Source organism: Bubalus kerabau, chromosome 10 (genome assembly GCF_029407905.1).
Source record: "Bubalus kerabau isolate K-KA32 ecotype Philippines breed swamp buffalo chromosome 10, PCC_UOA_SB_1v2, whole genome shotgun sequence".
Lineage (NCBI taxonomy): Eukaryota > Metazoa > Chordata > Mammalia > Artiodactyla > Bovidae > Bubalus > Bubalus kerabau.
In genome coordinates this window covers 48300296-48321584 of record NC_073633.1, presented here as the reverse complement: position 1 = coordinate 48321584, position 21289 = coordinate 48300296, and the positions used below count along the sequence as shown (strand labels likewise).

The following is a 21289-nucleotide window of genomic DNA, read 5'->3' as shown; positions in this document are numbered from 1 at the left end:
GATCCACACAGTCAAAGGCTTTGACATAGTCAATAAAGCAGAAATAGATGTTTTTCTGGAATTCTCTTGCCTTTTCAATGATCCAATGGATATTGGCAATTTGATCTCTGGTTCCTCTGCGTTTTCTAAATCCAACTTGAACGTCTGGGAGTTCACGGTTCATGTACTGTTGAAGCCTGGTTTGGAGAATTTTGAGCATTACTTTGCCAGCATATGAGATGAGTAGAAGTGTGCAGTAGTTTGAGCATTCTTTGGCATTGCCTTTCTTTGGGATTGGAATGAAAACTGACCTTTTCCAGTCCTGTGGCCACTGCTGAGTTTTCCAAATTTGCTGGCATATTGAGTGCAACACTTTGACAGCATCAACTTTTAGGATTTGAAATAGCTCAACTGAAATTCCATCACCTCCACTAGCTTTGTTTGTAGTGGTGCTTCCTAAGGCCCACTTGACTTCACATTCCAAGATGCCTGGCTTTAGGTGAGTGATCACACCATCATGGTTATCTGGGTCATGAAGATCTTTTTGTACAGCTCTTCTGTGTATTCTTGCCACCTCTTCTTAAGATCTTCTGCTTCTGTTAGGTCCATACCATTTTTGTCCTTTATTGAGCCCATCTTTGCATGAAATGTTCCCTTGGTATCTCTAATTTTCTTGGAGAGATCTCTAGTCTTTCCTATTCTATTGTTTTCCTCTCTTCCTTTGCATTGATCACTGAGGAAGGCTTTCTATCTCTCCTTGCTGTTCTTTGGTCTCCTTGCTGTTCTTTGGAACTCTGCATTCAGATGGGTATATCTTTCCTTTTTTCCTGTGCCTCTAACTTCTCTTCTTTTCGCAGCTGTTTGTAAGGCCTCCTCAGAAAACGCTTTCGCCTTTTTGCATTTGTTTATCTTGGGGATGATCTTGATCACTGCCTCCTGTATGGTGTTATGAACCTCCGTCCATAGTTCTCAGGCACTCTATCAGATCTAATCCCTTGAATCTATTTGCCACTTTCACTATATAATTGTAAGGGATTTGATTTAGGTCATAACTGAATGGTCTAGTGGTTTTCCCTACTTTTCTGAATTTTGCAGTAAAGAGTTCATGATCTGTACCATAGTCAGCTCCGGGTCTTGTTTTTGCTGATTGTATAGAGCTTCTCCATCTTCCGCCGAAAAGAATATAATGGCTAGACAGTTTTCCAAAGCTGTTTACTACAAATTCTGTCTTTTATTTGCATGTTTGAAGTGCCTCGCTTGTCATGAACTGAATTTCCATTTAAGCATGAGTTTTATTATCTATTTCAGTGATTCCCAACCGCTGCCCCCCTCCTATTTGTAGTTCAGGAATATCCTGCTTTTGATTACTCTGACTTTTCATTGTATTTTATAATCTTCATTGCTTTTATTTTTCAGTTATTTCCCATCTGTTTTCATAATTTTTTCCCCAGGAAAGGTTCAAGATCATTTTTATCCAAGTGTAAAAAAGCTTGTGAGAATAATTTAGAAGACTTAACATTTGACAATGGTAAGGACTTTTCTTATTCAGCTCTTCAGGAAAATATTATAGTTCTTGCCACATCAGTTCAGTTCAGTTCAGTCGCTCAGTCGTGTCCGACTCTTTGCAACCCCATGAATTGCAGCACACCAGGCCTCCCTGTCCATTACCAACTCCCGGAGTTCACTCAAACTCATGTCCATTGAGTTGGTGATGCCATCCAGCCATCTCATCCTCTCTCGTCCCCTTTTCCTCCTGCCCCCAATCCCCTCCAGCATCAGAGCCTTTTCCAATGAGTCAACTCTTCGCATGAGGTGGGCAAAGTACTGGAGTTTCAGTTTCAGCAGCATTCCTTCCAAAGAACACCCAGGGCTGATCTCCTTTAGAATGGACTGGTTGGATCTCCTTGCAGTCCAAGGGACTCTCAAGAGTCTTCTCCAACACCATAGCTCAAAAGCATCAGTTCTTTGGCGCTCAGCTTTCTTCACAGTCCAACTGTCGCATCCATACATGACCACTGGAAAAACCCCTAGCCTTGACTAGACAGACCTTTATGGGCAAAGTAATGTCTCTGCTTTTGAATATGCTATCTAGGTTGGTCATAACTTTTCTTCCAAGGAGTAAGCGTCTTTTAATTTCATGGCTGCAATCACCATCTGTAGTGATTTTGGAGCCCCCAAAAATAAAGTCTGACACTGTTTCCACTGTTTCCCCATCTATTTCCCATGAAGTGATGGGACCAGATGCCATGATCTTCGTTTTCTGAATGTTGAGCTTTAAGCCAACTTTTTCACTCTCCTCTTTCACTTTCATCAAAAGGCTCTTGCCACATAGGCCTTCATATTTATGGTAATTCTTGCTATCATGAATAACAGTTTTTTCTTCTCTTTTACTTTCTGTTTTGGTTACTGTTGATATTTATGTGAGTCATTATATTGGATTTATTTAGTCTGTGACAGTCTTGCTGCTGCTAAGTCGCTTCAGTCGTGTCTGACCCTGTGCGACCCCATAGATGGCAGCCCACCAGGCTCCCCCGTCCCTGGGATTCTCCAGGCAAGAATACTGGAGTGGGTTGCCATGTCCTTCTCCAATGCATGAAAGTGAAAAGTGAAAGTGAAGTTGCTCAGTCGTGTCCGACTGTAGCGACCCCATGGACTGCAGCCTACCAGGCTCCTCCGTCCATGGGATTTTCCAGGCAAGAGTACTGGAGTGGGGTGCCATTAATTAATATTTTTCAATAGAATTGTCAATTTTAGTGCTTTTTGATGCTCTTTTTGCTTTGATTATAACTGTGTCAAACATTGTAATGCCAACCCTTCTTTCTTGTTTGTATTTATGTATCATATAACAACGGAATAATGCTGTTAAATTTAGGCCTGTCATTTTACTTTCTTTTTGAATCATTGGTTTTTAGGTGTTTGTCTTGTAATTATCTTTAAATTTTATTTTATAACCCAATCTGAATCTTTCTCTTTCTAGATCAGTCATTTTAAAATTTAGTGAGATGATTGATCTTCTGTTACAGTGGGTTTTGTATTTAATGTTTTTTGAAGATTTTAAACAAAATATAGCTACGGTTTCTTTTACTTTTATTGCTGATAATTTGAAAGGTACACAGTTTGTAGTTTTATCAGCGGATGGCTTCTAAGACTTTAAATTAGATCAGATCGGATCAGTCGCTCAGTCATGTCCGACTCTTTGCAACCACATGAATCGCAGCACGCCAGGCCTCCCTGTCCATCACCAACTCCCGGAGTGCACTCAGACTCATGTCCATCGAGTCAGTGATGCCATCCAGCCATCTCATCCTCTGTCGTCCCTTTTTCCTCCTGCCCCCAATCCCTCCCAGCATCAGAGTCTTTTCCAATGAGTCAACTCTTCGTGTGAGGTGGCCAAAGTACTGGAGTTTCAGCTTTACCATCATTCCTTCCAAAGAAATCCCAGGGCTGATCTCCTTTAGAATGGACTGGTTGGATCTCCTTGCAGTCCAAGGGACTCTCAAGAGTCTTTTCCAACACCACAGTTCAAAAGCATCAATTCTTCAGCACTCAGCCTTCTTCACAGTCCAACTCTCACATCCATACATGACCACAGGAAAAACCATAGCCTTGACTAGACGGACCTTTGTTGGCCAAGTAATGTCTCTGCTTTTGAATATGCTATCTAGGTTGGTCATAACTTTCCTTCCAAGGAGTAAGCGTCTTTTAATTTCATGGCTGCAATCACCATCTGCAGTGATTTTGGAGCCCCCAGAAATAAAGTCTGACATTGTTTCCACTGTTTGCCCATCTATTTGCCATGAAGTGATGGGACCGGATGCCATGATCTTCGTTTTCTGAATGTTGAGCTTTAAGCCAACTTTTTCAGTCTCCACTTTCACCTTCATCAAGAGGCTTTTGAGTTCCTCTTCACTTTCTGCCATAAAGGTGGTGTCATCTGTATATCTGAGGTTATTGATATTTCTCCCGGCAATCTTGATTCCAGCTTGTGCTTCTTCCAGCCCAGCGTTTCTCATGATGTACTCTGCATATAAGTTAAATAAACAGGGTGACAATATACAGCCTTGACGTATTCCTTTTCCTATTTGGAACCAGTCTGTTGTTCCATGTCCAGTTCTAACTGTTGCTTCCTGACCTGCATACACATTTCTCAAGAGGCAGATCAGGTGGTCTGGTATTCCCATCTCTTTCAGAATTTCCCACAGTTTATTGTGATCCACACAGTCAAAGGCTTTGGCATAGTCAATAAAGCAGAAATAGATGTTTTTCTGGAATTCTCTTGCTTTTCCATGATCCAGTGGATGTTGGCAATTTGATCTCTGGTTCCTCTGCCTTTTCTAAAACCAGCTTGAACATCAGGAAGTTCACGGTTCACATATTGCTGAAGCCTGGCTTGGAGAATTTTAAGCGTTACTTTACTAGTGTGTGAGATGAGTGCAATTGTGTGGTAGTTTGAGCATTCTTTGGCATTGCCTTTCTTTGGGATTGGAATGAAAACTGACCTTTTCCAGTCCTGTGGCCACTGCTGAGTTTTCCAAATTTGCTGGCATATTGAGTGCAGCACTTTCACAGCATCATCTTTCAGAATTTGGAACAGTTCAACTGGAATTCCATCACCTCCACTAGCTTTGTTCGTAGTGATGCTTTCTAAGGCCCACTTGACTTCACATTTCAGGATGTCTGGCTCTAGGTGAGTGATCACACCATCGTGATTATCTTGGTTGTGAAGATCTTTTTTGTTAGTTCTTCTGTGTATTCTTGCCACCTCTTCTTAATATCTTCTGCTTCTGTTAGGTCCATACCATTTCTGTCCTTTATCGAGCTCATCTTTGCATGACATATTCCTTTGGTATTTCTGATTTTCTTGAAGAGATCTCTAGTCTTTCCCATTCTGTTGTTTTCCTCTATTTGTTTGCATAATACTTTAAATAATGTACTTATTTATATTTTTTATAAGTATAAATAGTATACTTATATATACATAAGACTTTAAATAATATAGTTAAATTTAGGTTTTTAATTTATCAACTTAAGAAATGAAACAGTCATTAGCTTTATAGGTTTAAAGATGTTGAACTTCACAGTCCTTCTGCCTCTTCATCTCCCAGTTTTCAGATGCTTGTTAATTTATTTGAGGATTTTCGTCTTAGAATTTTTTTATTATACTTGGGCGTGCATGTGTATTAGCCTGCATATCTTTTATATCTTTTTTTAAAATTAAGAGATACCAATTATTTAGGCTTAGTTTTATAATTAAATAGATTCAGTCCTCACCATCCTCTCATTCCATGTCCTTGTTGCTTTTTTTTGTATCAGTTGTTGCCAAGTTGAATCGTATCATCACATTGATTTTCCTGTGACTATCAAGAATAACATAATTTTGATTCACAAATTAATTGTTCTTCTCAAGCTTTCTCTTCCCTCAGTCTTCCTCATTTTGCTAAGCCACTAGCCAAGCCAAAAATATAGGCATTGTCCTTGATTTCTCTTTCTTTTGTACTTCAGGGTCAGTCTGTCAGCAAGTTCTTTCAACTCAACCTTCAAAACATATACTGAATCCATCTACTTCTTTTTGCCATCTTTCCCCTCTAGTCTCTGTATTTCCTCTCCCAGATCTCCCATCTATCGCCATCTAGTTTCCACAGTGCCACCAGAATGGTCCTTTTAAAATACAAATCATATCATAAGGCTCTCCTCCTTAAAACCTTCCTGGAGCTTTGAAATTGCACTTAGAATAAATAATATTCAAACTTTCAACCTTGCTTATGTGATTGGCCCTGTCTACTTCTCTGAGCTCATCGTGTATCTTTTTCCCTTCCCTATTCCCCTCTTATTTTTTCTTTTTTATGTAGTCAGTCCAAGATTAAACTGACTCTTCTGTTCTGCATGAAGTACTAGTTTTCATGGTCTTTTTCCAGAAGCCCTCCTGATCATTCAGATTTCAGCTATTTTAAATGTTGTAGCCTTGTAAAGACCCAGTTCTGACTACGTAAGTTAAAGTAGTCACTCAGATCTTTGTTATTTTAGTTCTCTGTCTAGGACATGTGCCTGCGTAACATTTTTCTTAGTTTTTGTATTTGTTTGTTTAATGTCTGTCTCTCCTGGCATGTTAAGAGGCATGAGACTAGTGATCTGTCTTTACTGTTATATTTCAGCACCAGAAATAGTGTAGGCACATAGAGGACATTCAATAAATACCTTTGTACAGGGGAATATTATAAATGAATTTCTGTTGTCTTTTAAATGAGAACGACCAGTTGACTAGATATAGAATTATTACATCATACATTCTTCTCCTGCCCTCAGAAAATATATAGACATTTTCTGCTTTGAATATTATTAGAATAAAGCTATAAGGCTTGCCTGATTATTTTTCTTCTTGTAGGTAACTTGCTGCTTCTTGCTGAACTTCCTGCTCATTGTCTGTGGCACTAATACTACATATCTTCTCTAATCTGTGATGTTCAGGTCTTATTATTTAGATTTCAATTCATTATTAACAGTAATTGTGATTTCAGTAAATTCATTAAACTTATTAATAGTAAATACCTATAAAATTAGTCACCTGAGAAGTGTTTTTCTTACAGTTTAAATATACATACTTTTCTTTTAGTAAATAGTTTCATTTATTTTCATAATCTGTGTTTTAGAATCTGAGAAAAATTGGTCTTCTGTTTGTGACAGTGATTTTATTCATTTGGGTTATTTCATTATTATATGTTTTATTTGTGGTTTTGTTTTCTTTTGTTTTTGCCTTTAAAAAAATAATTTCTATGTTAATCATAGATTTTTATACCTTTTTTTTTTTTTTTTTTTTTTTAGCATTTTCAGAAAAGCCAAAGTAGATGTGTTTTTCACATTTTGCAAACAGAGTTAGGGGAGTTTTATGTGACAAATACGATGTTATAGTATTGAATTTTCCCAACATTTGTTTCCGATGCCTCAAATAATTTCTGGAGACAGCTGTATTTCAAAAATGAATTTTTGACTGTACTATGCAACTTAAAAAAAAAAAATCACACCAAAGCCAGTATAATGCAAAAGTGCTTCCTTGTATTTATTTAACAGATGAGCTGGTTTAGAATTTTATTTAGACATGAAAAGATAATTATTTGCCAATCTGACTTAGAAAAAAGCCTGCATCTGGTAAAAGATAAACAGTTTTTTTTTTTAAGTAAATGAAATCTCAGCTGTAACTCAATTATACTTTTCACCCCAGTTAAAAATAGATTATTGAAATTTATAATCATTTTAAAGTCTTGAATTTTATTACAGATTTACTGACTTGTTCCTGGTAATTTAATTATATAATATTATATTTAAAATTTCACTAAAATAAATGACTTTTGAGACTCTTCTAATACTAATCCTAAAGTGAATCTTAGGGTTAAGAGCAAAAATAGATTAGCACAGAGAACTATTTTTTTAATTGGCCACAGAAATAATTAATAAGATGAATGAGCATTTTCCCCTATATTTTTGTTGCCCTTTCTATACATATGAAAGCAAATGATTATTTTTAAGAGTGATTTAAGCATTTCTCTATCTCATTTTTATAGTCTATACTTTTTAAATAGAAGCACCATTTTACAAATGGTGACTTAAGTATTTAAAATAAACACTACCAATGATACCATTTTGAGTTTTATCATCTGTTTGGTGAGGCATCAAGGCTGCTCTAGAGAAGCAGGCAGATATTACAATTGTGCATGTCACCCTATTTTCCTGTTTGTGTCTGAATTTCAGCCTACCCTCTAACTCATTTTACAGATGCTCATTTTGCTCAACAAATCTGTAGTTAGTGCCAGCCAATAGCCAGAACAATACTGAGTTCGAGAAAGGTGATCATCAGAATCCTCATTTGCCTTCTCAAGTCTTCTCTGCTCACATTATCCCCTTATTATGGTGGAACTACATGATGGTACTTTAAAATTTTCCAAATTATCATTTGTTTAAAACTGTGAGCCTTGCATAGAGGCATGGAATTTCATGAAATCATTACCCAGGGTGTTAATGCAGTATACTTTGTTTACTTGTTTTATAAAATGCTAAATTGGAAATCTTTATGAAATAATCCAATATTTATAAATAAAATGGTAAATTAGATGTATTTTACTAGATTAGACAGTTTTCAGATATGTTGGAATCTTTCAGTTCAGTTCAGTTGCTCAGTCGTGTCCGACTCTTTGCAATCCCATGAATTGCAGCACGCCAAGCCTCCCTGTCCATCACCAACTCCCGGAGTTCACTCAACTCATGTTTATAGACTCAGTGATGCCATCCAGCCATCTCGTCCTCTTTTTCCCTCCTGCCCCCAATCCCTCCCAGCATCAGAGTCTTTTCCAATGAGTCAACTCTTCTCATGAGGTGGCCAAAGTACTGGAGTATCAGCAGCATTCCTTCCAAAGAACACCCGGGGCTGATCTTTAGAATGGACTGGTTGGATCTCCTTGCAGTCCAAGGGACTCTCAAGAGTCTTCTCCAGCACCACAGTTCAAAAGCATCAATTCTTCGGCACTCAGCTTTCTTCACAGTCCAACTCTCACATCCATACATGACTACTGGAAAAACCATAGCCTTGACTAGACAGACCTTTGTTGGCAAAGTAATATGCTGTCTAGGTTGGTCATAACTTTTCTTCCAAGGACTAAGCGTCTTTTAATTTCATGGCTGCAATCACCATCTGCAGTGATTTTGGAGCCCCCAAAAATAAAGTCTGACACTGTTTCCACTGTTTCCCCATCTATTTGGCATGAAGTGATGGGACCGGATGCCATGATCTTCGTTTTCTGAATGTTGAGCTTTAAGCCAACTTTTTAAACTCTCCTCTTTCACTTTCATCAAAAGGCTCTTTAGTTCTTCTTTGCTTTCAGGCATAAGGGTGGTGTCATCTGCATATCTGAGATTATTGATATTCCTCCCGGCCATCTTGATTCCAGCTATGCTTCATCCAGCCCAGCATTTCTCATGATGTACTCTGCATAGAAGTTAAATAATCAGGGTGACAGTATACAGCCTTGACATACTCCTTTCCCGATTTGGAACCAGTCTGTGTTGTTCCATGTCCAGTTCTAACTGTTGCTTCCTGACCTGCATACAGATTTCTCAGGAGGCAGGTCAAGTAGTCTAGTATTCCCATCTCTTTCAGAATTTTCCAGTTTATTGTGATCCATACAGTCAAAGGCTTTGGCGTAGTCAGTAAAGCAGAAGTAGATGTTTTTCTTGAATTCTCTTGCTTTTTCAATGATCCAACAGATGAGAATTTGGTGATCATTTAAAAGTGGGTAGGTGTCAGTTCAGTTCAGTTCAGTTCAGTCGCTCAGTCATGTCCGACTCTTTGCCACCCCATGAATCGCAGCACACCAGGCCTCCCTGTCCATCACCAACTCCCGGAGTTCACTCAAACTCACGTCCATCGAGTCAGTGATTCCATCCAGCCATCTTATCCTCTGTCATCCCTTTTTCCTCCTGACCCCAATCCCTCCCAGCATCAGAGTCTTTTCCAATGAGTCAACTCTTCGCATGAGGTGGCTAAAGTACTGGAGTTTCAGCTTTAGCATCATTCCTTCCAAAGAAATCCCAGGGCTGATCTCCTTTAGAATGGACTGGTTGGATCTCCTTGCAGTCCAAGGGACTCTCAAGAGTCTTCTCCAACACCATAGCTCAAAAGCATCAATTCTTCGGCGCTCAGCTTTCTTCACCGTCCAACTTTCACATCCATACATGACCACTGGAAAAACCATAGCCTTGACTAGACAGACCTTTGTTGGCCAAGTAATGTCTCTGCTTTTGAATATGCTATCTAGGTTGGTCATAACTTTTCTTGCTTTTTCAATGAGCCAACGGATGAGACTTTGGTGATCACTTATAAGTGGGTAGGTGTCAACTATACTTAATTAAAAAGAAAGGTTAGTGGGTAGGGAATTCCCTGGTGGTCCAGTGATTAGAACTCTGTGCCTTCATTGCACAACACACTGATTCTATCCCTGGTCAGGAAACTAAGATCCCAGAAGCCAGATTACACAGCCAAAAACCATCAGAAACACATAGAGAGTTGGCATGGGGAGGGAGGTGGGAAGGAAGTTTAAGAGGAAGGGGACATACCTATACCTGTGGCTGATTCATGTTGATATATGGCAAAAACCAAAACAATATTGTAAAGCAATTATCCTCCAATTAAAAATAAATAATTTAAAAAGAAACACATGGAAGTGAGTAGGTAGATATCCAAAGCATATAGTAACAAAGAGTGATTCTTTATTTTTCTTTCCTTTGTAATTCAGGGCTTCTTGATAAAATGAAGGATGGACTGGAATCTAACCCGCTTGTTGAAATTACCCTGTATAAATAATAAAAGTTAGTATATAATGGAAAAGTTTCAGGCAGATGGGTGAGAACTACTCTAATGAGAGGGCTCAGAGGGAGGAGGAAGGAGAGACAATTCTTCGTATCCATAAGTGGACAGGCAAAGCCTCCACATGGACAGGTTTTTATGATAATCTTCAAGAATTGCTCCCTCTTGCTGCCTCTGTTGATAATGGGGAACGTGAGATTATTGTCTATTTTGGATTATCTTCACTGATCCCCTTCTCTTTGCAGACTATTATGTTTAGGGTATATGTAACCATTCATGTGGTATGTGTTTTCTCACTTTTACAAGTAAAAGCTAAATTTTCTGTAAAGATTTTTGCTTAGATTTTGATTGTTTCAAGACTGTGTGTCCTTTTTGATTTATCTAGTTCTTTAAAATTGTTAACTGAAATATCAATTAATGTTTACATGAAGGGACTGTTGAAAAGAGTGCTTTCGTGATTATAAATAAATTTGGTGTTTCATACTTAAATGTGTATATAAACCACATCAGTAATGTTTGATTTTTTTTGAAAAGTATTTTATGACATGGCAAAAATATTATTTTGTTTTGGCTTTCAATTGAAAGTTGCTGTATAAAGGGGAAAATATCTCTGATTTGTGTGAATTTTATTTATTTATCTAAGACCTAATTTCTAAGTTTTTCCTTCTTGATCCTTGTATGTTATTCTAAGACGACTAAGTTAGAGCTAGGGCTTTCATGGTGGCACAATGGTAGAAGAATACACCTACAATGCAGAAGGCTCAGGTTTTAAACCTGATGTTGTTTTGCCAAAGAATATTTCCAAACACTATCTAATAAAAATATCTTATGATATCTTAATGAGGAACATGTTTGTTTGTATCTTTCTTGTCTCCAACATATAATACTGCTATTGCATTTATTCTGTGTCAGATATTGTACTAAATGGCACTCTATCCTCTTCCTCACAACTTTCACACCTGAGAGACTTGCAGTAGCAGAAACTTGGGGACATAAGAATCTGTTACAAAAATGGCCAGCAACTGCAGCCGGGAATGTTTAGGGAAGTGGTAGATAAGGAAGCCAAAATAGTAGATAAGGAATGAATTTAAATAGTAGGTAATGGATTCAGGTGTGATTCAGAAGAGTTAGATTGCCCAAGGTTACATTGCCAGTGAATGGCTGAGTCCAGACTTAAATCCAGGTGTGTTAATCCAGACCTTGAGATCTTGTACATTATATTGCATTTACATAATACAAATGTACTCATTTATGAACTCCGGAGAAGGCAATGGCAACCCACTCCAGTACTCTTGCCTGGAAAATCCCACAGCGGAGGAGCCTGGTGGGCTGCAGTCCATGGGGTCGCTACAGTCGGACTCGACTGAGCGACTTCACTTTCACTTTCCACTTTCATGCATTGGAGAAGGAAATGGCAACCCACTCCAGTGTTCTTGCCTGGAGAATCCCAGGGAGGGGGGAGCCTGGTGGGCAGCCGTCTATGGGGTCACACAGAGTCGGACACGACTGAAGCAACTTAACAGCAGCAAACTCCTTTTACTGAAATAAAACACTATTTCTATGCAAAATGAACTTTGATAGTGATAGTGTCATTCCAAGCAGCCCATAATGACCATAAAATTCCCATATATAATAAATATTTTATTTTAATATAGCTTTTTCTAATTAACCCAAATAGATTTTTGGTAGACAAATTGGAAAATATAAATAAAAAAAGAAGAGAACCAAATTACTTAAAATTTTACTTATGTATATTTCTTGAGACTTTTTTTCTGCATATGTACTTACATAATATCTCTTTTTCACTTAATGTGTCATGAGCATGTTTTCATAGCAAAACATGTCATAACTGTGTTGTAATATCTATGACTTTACCATAAGTTGTTTGACCATTCTTTCATCAATAAATAGTACTATAGAGAATATTGTCTGTGCATATCTCAAGAAAGTAAATATTGAAGTGAAATTATGAGTTTTAGGACTTCATGCATTTTTACGGCTTCTGAGTTTGTAGAAAGAAACTGCAAATGTATCTTCTCATTAAAGTATTAAGAATGTCTAATTCCTCATTTTTGATACTTGTTGTGAAGGTTTCCTTCCTTCTTCCTATACATAGAGACACAAAATGTAACATGTTGACCAAGTTATTATCATTTTGTTTTTCAGGAGATGATTTTTCTTTGATTCAGCAAGAGATATTTATGGTTAAAGAATGTAAACACTGCAACATTGTTGCCTACTTTGGGAGCTATCTCAGGTGAAAAACACAAAACATCTAATCTCTCTGCCTTTCATACTTCTTTGCCCCACATCCCCTCCCTTTCATGTAAATGCTGTTTTGTATTTAAATTTTAAAAATTGCTTGTCTAAAGTTCTAAAATTTCTCAGATCTTATTGGCTTCTCTGTTATATTAATAATGACAGCTTCATTTATGCATTTTTACCTTATCTGGCAGCCTTAATGAAATACTATGAACGGTTACAAGTAAGTGTTTTAGCTTGTAATACTAATCACATTCTAAACTATTTAAGGTGGGAACAGAGCTAAAATTAATATGCTTTTCTGTATCCTGAAGATAAATGTCAGGACAATTTCCTGTTGTAATCTATCCTAAACCTTGCTATGCTGAAGAGTGACAATCTTCAAAGTACGTCAGTGGTTGAGAATTACTAGCTAATATAATTTTCTTTCTCTTTCATATTAGTCGGGAAAAACTGTGGATTTGTATGGAATATTGTGGTGGCGGATCACTTCAAGATATTTACCATGGTACTGTTAATTTCTCTCTACTTTTTAAAACTTTTACTTTAATGATTGTTATTTTATGTTTCTAGTTAACAAGAGATACTAACATGTAGATTTACTGTTTTACATTCTGGAGTTTTACATTCTTTTATGCAATACTCTGGAGTATTGCATAAAAGAAATCTAAATTTTATATTTTGTTGGTATTCAGTTAAACTGCTGGAGCCTGATGAAGAAATCCAAGAGTACTTGAAGAATCTAGATTTTACTTTTCAGATGTAGTCTCTAGGAAATCTTAAGTAGTATATAGGGAAGTATTTTATCTACAAACAAAACGGCCTAAACTTCCTTTTAAATTAAAATTGAAATGCAAAAGGTGACTCTCACATAAAGCAAATTATCTGTCTACCTCTTAATGATAACGTGCTGACTGGGAAAACAACTTAATTATTGCTATAATATTTTGTATTAAAATATATAATTTTAAGAATTTGGAATATTTTATTTGTTGTTTAGTTGCAAGTCGTGTCTGACTCTTTTGTGACCCTGTGGACTGTAGCCCTCCAGGCTCTTCTGCCCATGGAATTTCCCAGACAAAGATACTGGAGTGGGTTGCCATTTCATTATGTTAATTTAGTCAACTTTCTGAATTGAATTGAATTTTCCTTTACATTATTATACTATAATGACTGTTCTCTTTTATTTTACCCCTGTTGTTGATTTTTTAAAAATTATTGGTAGGAAACGGCTCTGTGTCACTCAGTTTAAAATTCTTTTCTGTGATTTTATGAAGAATTATGATCTTTTATGTGAAGACTTTTTATCTAATATTTATAATCTTTATATTTTCACAGAATGAGAACTCAGGATTATGGATTAATAAAACTATGCAGCAGACATTTTTTTTTTTACTACTTCCCCTTTTAAGCTGAAATAATGGTTTTGAGACATTAATTTTATTTCTTTGTGAAATTGCTGCTTTCCATTATTAAACCTGCTATTTATTGAATTAAATTGAATCTAAAAAGTATTCATCCCTGTAAATAATATATTAGATAGCATAGTAATCAAGAACAACTATACCTATAATAACTTTTAATGAAATTGTTTCCCTTCTTTTACTACTATTTCATCAATTTACTAAGAATCAAAATTTTATGTTCCTAAAAGTAGGTATAGATTACCAGTGATTAAAATATGTTGTAAAATATTTTAAGTAAAGATTGCATAAAAGTATCTGATTTTGACCTCACTGTCAGTAAATGCCACCCCCGACTTCAAATATTTTCTCATGGTGTTGGAAGGCATTATTTCCAAAGCACCTAGTTAGGTACTTGCAGAAGGATTTTATATTTCATTAGGGAAAGATCTGGTTGTCACAAGTGACCTAATTACTTTTTGGATTCTTAGGTAAGGTATTGGATCAAGGTCCTTGTTTTGATGGATATAGTAAAGAATAATGCTAAGGGAATAACATCGTGACTTTTTTTTAAAAAAGTATGCCTTTTCAACAATCGATTTCTCTTTATGGTCCTATAACCTGTATGAAAGTGTGAAAGTTAGTTGTTCAGTCATGTCTGATTCTTTGCAATCCCATGAACTGTAACCCGCCAGGCTCCTGTATCCATGGAATTCTCTAGGCAAGAATACTAGAGTGGGTTGCCATTCCCTTCATCAGAGGAGCTTCCCACCCCAGGGATCGAACCCAGGTCTCCTGCATTGCAGGCACAATCTTTACTGTCTGAGCCACCAGGGAAGCCCTTAACATGTGTATACAACTGTAATTATATATGTTTTTCTCATTTGGGGGCTTTATTTATTTATTTATCTTTAGTTGTTCAGGATTGAGATCATGTCCATTGCTTTGTATAGAACATCTTGTGATATCTGGTACTGTGCTTTGCTCATAACAGGGGCTTAATAGTTTCACTGACCAAAGTCGTTATGAAGCAAATCTTCCATTTTTAAATTGCATTGAAAATTTTTCTACTTTACTTTTTTTTGTTTCCTGATTCTAAGAGTAATATATGCTCATGATAAGTCACCCAGTGATATATATATATATAGAGAGAGAGAGAGAGAGAGAAGTTTTATAATTGCTTGTCATTGTTAAAGTGTTTTTAGTCTGTTGTGTTCAAATGTATAATGATGTGATCTCTTTTTTAATTTCTAGTTACAGGACCATTATCAGAACTGCAAATAGCCTATGTATGCAGAGAAACTTTACAGGTACTATATTTGCTTATGTAGATAGAAATGCAGTTCTAGTTTCACAGTTGAAAACAGTAAAATGGTGATCTGCCCAAAAGAGAAAGAGTAAACCAAATTTTTCTGTTAACCTCTCATACTGTAATTCTGTAAGCCTCGTTATTTCTTTTGTGAACGAGTCCCAGAAATTCATTTAAGCAAATAGTAGTATACACAGGGGTGTTGTTTGGTGTTCTGCTTTGTAGTACTTGTCCCTCAATTGCTGCAAAGCTAAGGAAAGTCATAGGTATGAATTGGTTTTCATGAATGAATCATCAGACCTCTCAATTATAACAAGTCCAAGCTTTCCCTTCGAGTTTTATGGCCACAAAAGGAATCTTTTTGCATAAGACATGAGGTCTTTTACCATTTCTCCCAAAATGAGAATAGAGTTTCATGGCAATAACCCAGAATGTTATCTGAAAACCTTTGATCTATGTGATATTAATAGATATTATTAATATCAGTATCCCTTTTTATAAGCTCAGTAAACATTGTATTAAGTAGAGATTTCTTTCCTTCTTTATTTCAGACCCTGTGAGAGCTTTTAGTATGTTAAAATAGGTTATGAGTCTTCAGTAGGTATACAGAGTATACAGTTTTTCTTTCAGTTTATTTTTTTAGTTCCTTGAAAGATTACTCATTGAAAAAATTAGCAGCTAATTTTGTTCACATGCTTTAAGGCATCTAAGTTAGGAAGCAGGATGAAGTAGTAGTGGTTGTGTTATTTATTTTTTCAGTTCACAACTGATACTTATTAATTGATGCTTCTGTCTCTACATTTCCTGGATTGTGTAGTTTGTTTAGAAGAGAAATTGATATTCCTTATGTATCCTTCCATATTTTAGAAATTGGGAATTTAACCTAAATTAAGGGAAAGCTCTAGTCATTTCTGAAAGAGTTGGTTTCCACATGCTTTAAAATTTTATTGTTAGATATATGAAAGTAAATTTATATATATAAATAATTTAGATACATTTCTATAACAGTCACATTAAAAATCTGCTTTTTTGTATTCACATAAAACGCTAATCATGCACTCATAGCAGAGAATTGTTGACAGATCACTGTTGTTAATATTTTAATTTCCAAAGTTTCTTGCTTCTTTAAGTAATGGACAGAGTACTAAATGGAAGTAGAAAGCAAAACAGAAATTTGCATTTCCGTTCTGGCCCTGGTATATGACCATTATCTCGTCTGTGGTTTTAGTTCCCCAAGTATAAAATGAGGCTGTGGAAGGGATGACTTCCAAGATACTAGTTTGAATTTTAAAACTGTGTTATGCTGACAAACTTCCTCATCTAGTGTCTGTTGACAGGTGACTGGATAAAAAGGCATGGTTTAGGTAATCCAACAATATATAAAAAGATAATACATCATATACAAGTAGGGTTTATCATAGAAGGCAGTGTTGATTTAACATTCAAAATCATTTCAAGTAAGTGATTACATTAGCAAACAAAAAGAAGCAAAACCATGGGATCATCTAGACACAGAAAAAGCATTAGCTAAACCCAGTGCTCATTTCTGATAAAAATTTTTAGCCTACTTCGAATAGAAAGGAACTAACTCAGCCTGATAAAGAACACCTATGAAAAACCTACAAATAAATCATACTTAATGATAAAGACTAGGTGCTTTCCCACCAGTGTCAGTCAAACAAGGCAAAGATGTCTGCTCTCACCACTTCTTTTTAACAGATTCTAGACATTTGCACAGGACAAAAAGCAAAAGCAGTGAAATAAAAGACACCTGGACTAGAAAGTAAGAATTCAAGCTGTCTCTGTTCACAGACTGCATAACTACATCTTTGTAGAAAATGGAATAGAGTCTACAAAGTAGCCAGTAGAACTAATGAGTGTGAATAGGGAGGTTGCAGGGTTCAAGATCAATATACAGAATCAATTGGGTTTCCATAGGCTAGCAACAATACAATTTATAATAACTAAAATATTACGTTCTTTGGGATATATGTAACAAAGAAGCATAAACACCTGTATACTAAAAACTATAAAATGACTTAGAGACGTTAAAGAAGACCTACATAAACTGAGAACTTTGCCTTCTGTAGTATTCTTGTATTCATGGGTCAGAACATTTCAGCGCAATTAAGATACCATTTCTTCCCAAACTGACTATAGATTCAATGCAATTGCAATCAAAATCAAAGGAGGCTTTTTTTTTTCACTGTAGAAATTGATGAACTGATTCTAAAATTCCTACAGAAACACAAAGGACCTGGAATAGTCAAAACAACTGTGGAAAAGAACAAAAAAATTTGAGGACCAACAGTAGCAATTTCAAAACCTATAAAACTACACTAAATGAAACATAGTAGTAAGCACTGGCATAGGAGTAGATTATGCCAAAAGATTATAGAAGTCTAGAAAAACTAGAAATAATTCCACACATATATGGCTACTTTTTGACAAAGGTGAAGCTGCTGCTGCTGCTAAGGCGCTTCAGTCGTGTCCGACTCTGTGCGACCCCATAGACGGCTGCCCACCAGGCTCCCCCGTCCCTGGGATTCTCCAGGCAAGAACAATGGAGTGGGTTGCCATTTCCTTCTCCAATGCATGAAAGTGTGAAGTGAAAGTGAAGTCGCTCAGTCATGTCCGACTCTTCGCGACCCCATGGACTTCAGCCTACCAGGCCCCCCCGTCCAAGGGATTTTCCAGGCAAGAGTACTGGAGTGGGGTGCCATTGCCTTCCCCGACAAAGGTGAAGAGACAATTCAAAAGAGAAGGGATAGGTTTTCCAGTAAATGATTATGGAATAATTGAAATGTGCTTAGTCACTCAGTCATGTCTGCCTCTTTGTGACCCTACAGACTGTAGCCTACCAGGCTCTTCTGTCTGTCCATGGGGATTCTGCAGACAAGAATACTGGAGTGGTTGCCATGCCCTCCTCCAGGGGATCTTTCCAACCCAGGGATTGAACCCAAGTCAAACACATGAACTTTGAACAACATTTTGTGACATATGTAAAAATGAACACTAATCACTTAGGTCTAAATATAAAACCTCAAACTAGAACTTATAGAAGAAAACATAGAAGAAAATTTTGCAGTCTTGAGTTAATAAAAGCCTTTTCAGACATAAAAATCATGATCCATAAAAGAAAAATTTGACAAATTTGACTTTGTTAAAATTTAAAACTTCTGCTTTTCAAGACATACTATTAAGAGAATAAAAAGACAAAAAAGGTATTTGCAAAGTATAAATCTGATAAAGGGCTTGTCTCTAGAGTATATAAAGAACTCAAAACTAAATAAATAATAGGAAAAGCACAAATTAAACAAATGGACAAAAGATTTGAACAGATGTTTCACCAAAAGCTGTATAGATGGCAAATAAGGATATGAGAAATATGCTCGATATCATTAGTTATTAGAAAAATGTGAATTAAAACCACAATGAGATATCACTACACACCAGTTAGAATGGCTAAAATTAAAAAGACTGGCCCTCATAAAGTTGGTGAGTATGTGAGTTAATTGGAACTCTCATACACAGCTAGTTTCAATGCAAAATTGTACAGCTGCTTTGGAAAACCATTTGGCAGTTGCCTAGAAATTTAAACTTGTACCACCATATGACCCAGTCATATCTAAGTTATTTATCCAAGAGGGAAAAATCATACAAATACTTGACATAAATCTTTAGAGTGGGTTTCTATATAATAATCAAAATCTGGAAACAACTCATAACCCAAATATCTATCAACAGGTGAATAAATAAATTCTGTAATAACTGTATGGTGCAATGGTCAGTAATAAAAAAATGAAATATTGATAACACACTAACAAGGAATGTCAAATTAATATTGTGAATTAAAGAAGATAAAAGAATATTCTGTATGATTCTATTTATATAAAACTCTAGAAACTTTTAAAATTATCTATAGCGACAAAGTATATCCGTGTATATATATGGGAGTAGCTTTGGGGAGTGATGAATATGTTCATTATCTTGATTGTGGTGATGATGTTACAGTAAACTATTTCTTGTTTTTATCAGAAAATGAATTCAAAAATCTTAAAATTGAGTAAACATTTATTAGTAAAAAGAAACACATCTAGGTTTTTTCCCCTCAAAAAAAGGACATTCTGGTTTTTCTTATTCAGTAAAAATTTAAGTAGAAATTTAGGTGTGAAGTTTGCAGTTTTGCTAATATATACTTTTTTTTTTTAAACTTCAGGGTCTTGCCTATTTGCATACTAAAGGCAAAATGCATAGAGATATCAAAGTAAGTCTGTTTAACTTAATTTAAACTCAGTATGTTTAAGACTCACAGTCACAGGGAACAGATTTGTGGTTTCCAAGGGCAAGGTGGATGGGGGGAGGAAGGACTGGAAGTTTGGGATTCGCAGGTGTAAACTCTTACATATATGGTGGATAAATAATAGGTCCTACTATATAGTACAGTGAATTATTGATAAACCATAATGGAAAAGAGTATTCTTAAAAAATGTATGTGTATTATTCAGTCACTTTGCTGTATAGCAGAGATTGGTACAACATTGTAAATTTACTGTACATCAAAAAACATAATAATAAACTTTAAGTTGATTATTTTATTGAAAGGAATTTTATGATACTAATTTAATAGCATTTGTATTTTTTCTTTAGGGTGCAAATATTTTATTGACAGATCATGGTGATGTAAAATTAGGTATGTTATTTCAAATTCCTAAAAATTATTTTCCAGAAAAACAGCACTGAAATACTAACCTAGTTGTGTTAGAATAAAAGGAATCCAGGGGTTTGGTTTTTTCCCAACTTAAGTTACTTGTAATGAAAAGTTTTTTAATAACTTTGTTCTTAATAAAGTCTGTTTTCATTCTGATAAAGTGCCAATAAGTTATTTTCTTATAATGATTATGTTTTGAACTAAACAGGAAGGGATTTAGGTATTCAATTTATATTTATATTCAATTTATATACATTTCGCTAAGTATTGCTATCTGAATTATTAATAATGATGTCTCTGAGGATGAAATTTAGAAATGTTGGTGATTTTATTGAAAACTAAAATTTTCTGTTCTGTTTTTACCCCACCAGCTGACTTTGGTGTAGCTGCAAAAATAACAGCTACTATTGCAAAGAGAAAATCTTTCATTGGCACCCCTTATTGGTAAGATATTATTATGATTGAATTTTGTCCATTTCATCTCTTTAAGATTAGTGAACAACAATGATGCTTAGTAATACAATTTGTACTTGGCTGAAGCCTGGAGACATTCAGGTTCCTTGACACTATCATAGATCTGATGGGTTACAGAACTTTGATACTCATTTTCCTTGTCCAGCATTTCCTGTGTTAAAGTGCCAATAATTCCTGCTGTCCCTGAGATGCTGTGTTTGGAGGTCTTATAGGTGGGAGATTTTCAAAAGAAAATTGTGTTATAATCTTGTGTCATTTTATTACCTTTTCTTTTGATATTGCATCTGTTTTAATCTAGGATTTCATTTGTGTGTTGTTAAAATTCATGCATCCTATCCTACCATTAGTTTTTACCAGCCCTCCTGCTTCTACTACATCCTTCCAATTACTGACAAAATAATCTTTCTAAAACACTACTTTCATTATATCCTTATACACACTTAAGTTGAGAGACACTGTGTCATATGTTTCTGTACCTAAGTGCACATAAAAGTTACTTCTACCTTGTGAATATTCAGTATAAATATAAATTAATTTAAAAATAATAAACACCCAAAAATCCTGAGTAATATCATCTATGCTTTATAACTTTAGATGCCATTTTCATATACCACTGACTGGTGGCTCAGATGGTAAAGAATCTGCCTGCAGTGCAGGAGACCTGGGTTCAGTCCTTGGGTTGTGAAGATTCCTGGAGGTGGTCATGGCAAACCACTCCAGTCTTCTTGCCTGGAGAAACCCCATGGACAGAGGAACCTGGCAGGCTACTGTCCATGAGGTCTCAAAGAGTTGTACATGAC

At 35.9% G+C, this 21289-nt stretch overlaps 1 protein-coding gene across 1 annotated transcript in view; it reads left to right on the top strand.

The window, feature by feature from the left end:
- The window catches only part of MAP4K5 (mitogen-activated protein kinase kinase kinase kinase 5), a 122764-nt gene that overhangs the window by 36791 nt on the left and 64684 nt on the right, over positions 1-21289 (top strand). The window contains exons 4-9 of the mRNA XM_055537596.1: positions 12497-12587; positions 13036-13100; positions 15250-15305; positions 19524-19571; positions 19955-19997; positions 20387-20459. Of these exons, the coding sequence (XP_055393571.1) occupies positions 12497-12587; positions 13036-13100; positions 15250-15305; positions 19524-19571; positions 19955-19997; positions 20387-20459 (376 nt within the window). The remainder of the gene's footprint in view (positions 1-12496; positions 12588-13035; positions 13101-15249; positions 15306-19523; positions 19572-19954; positions 19998-20386; positions 20460-21289) is intronic.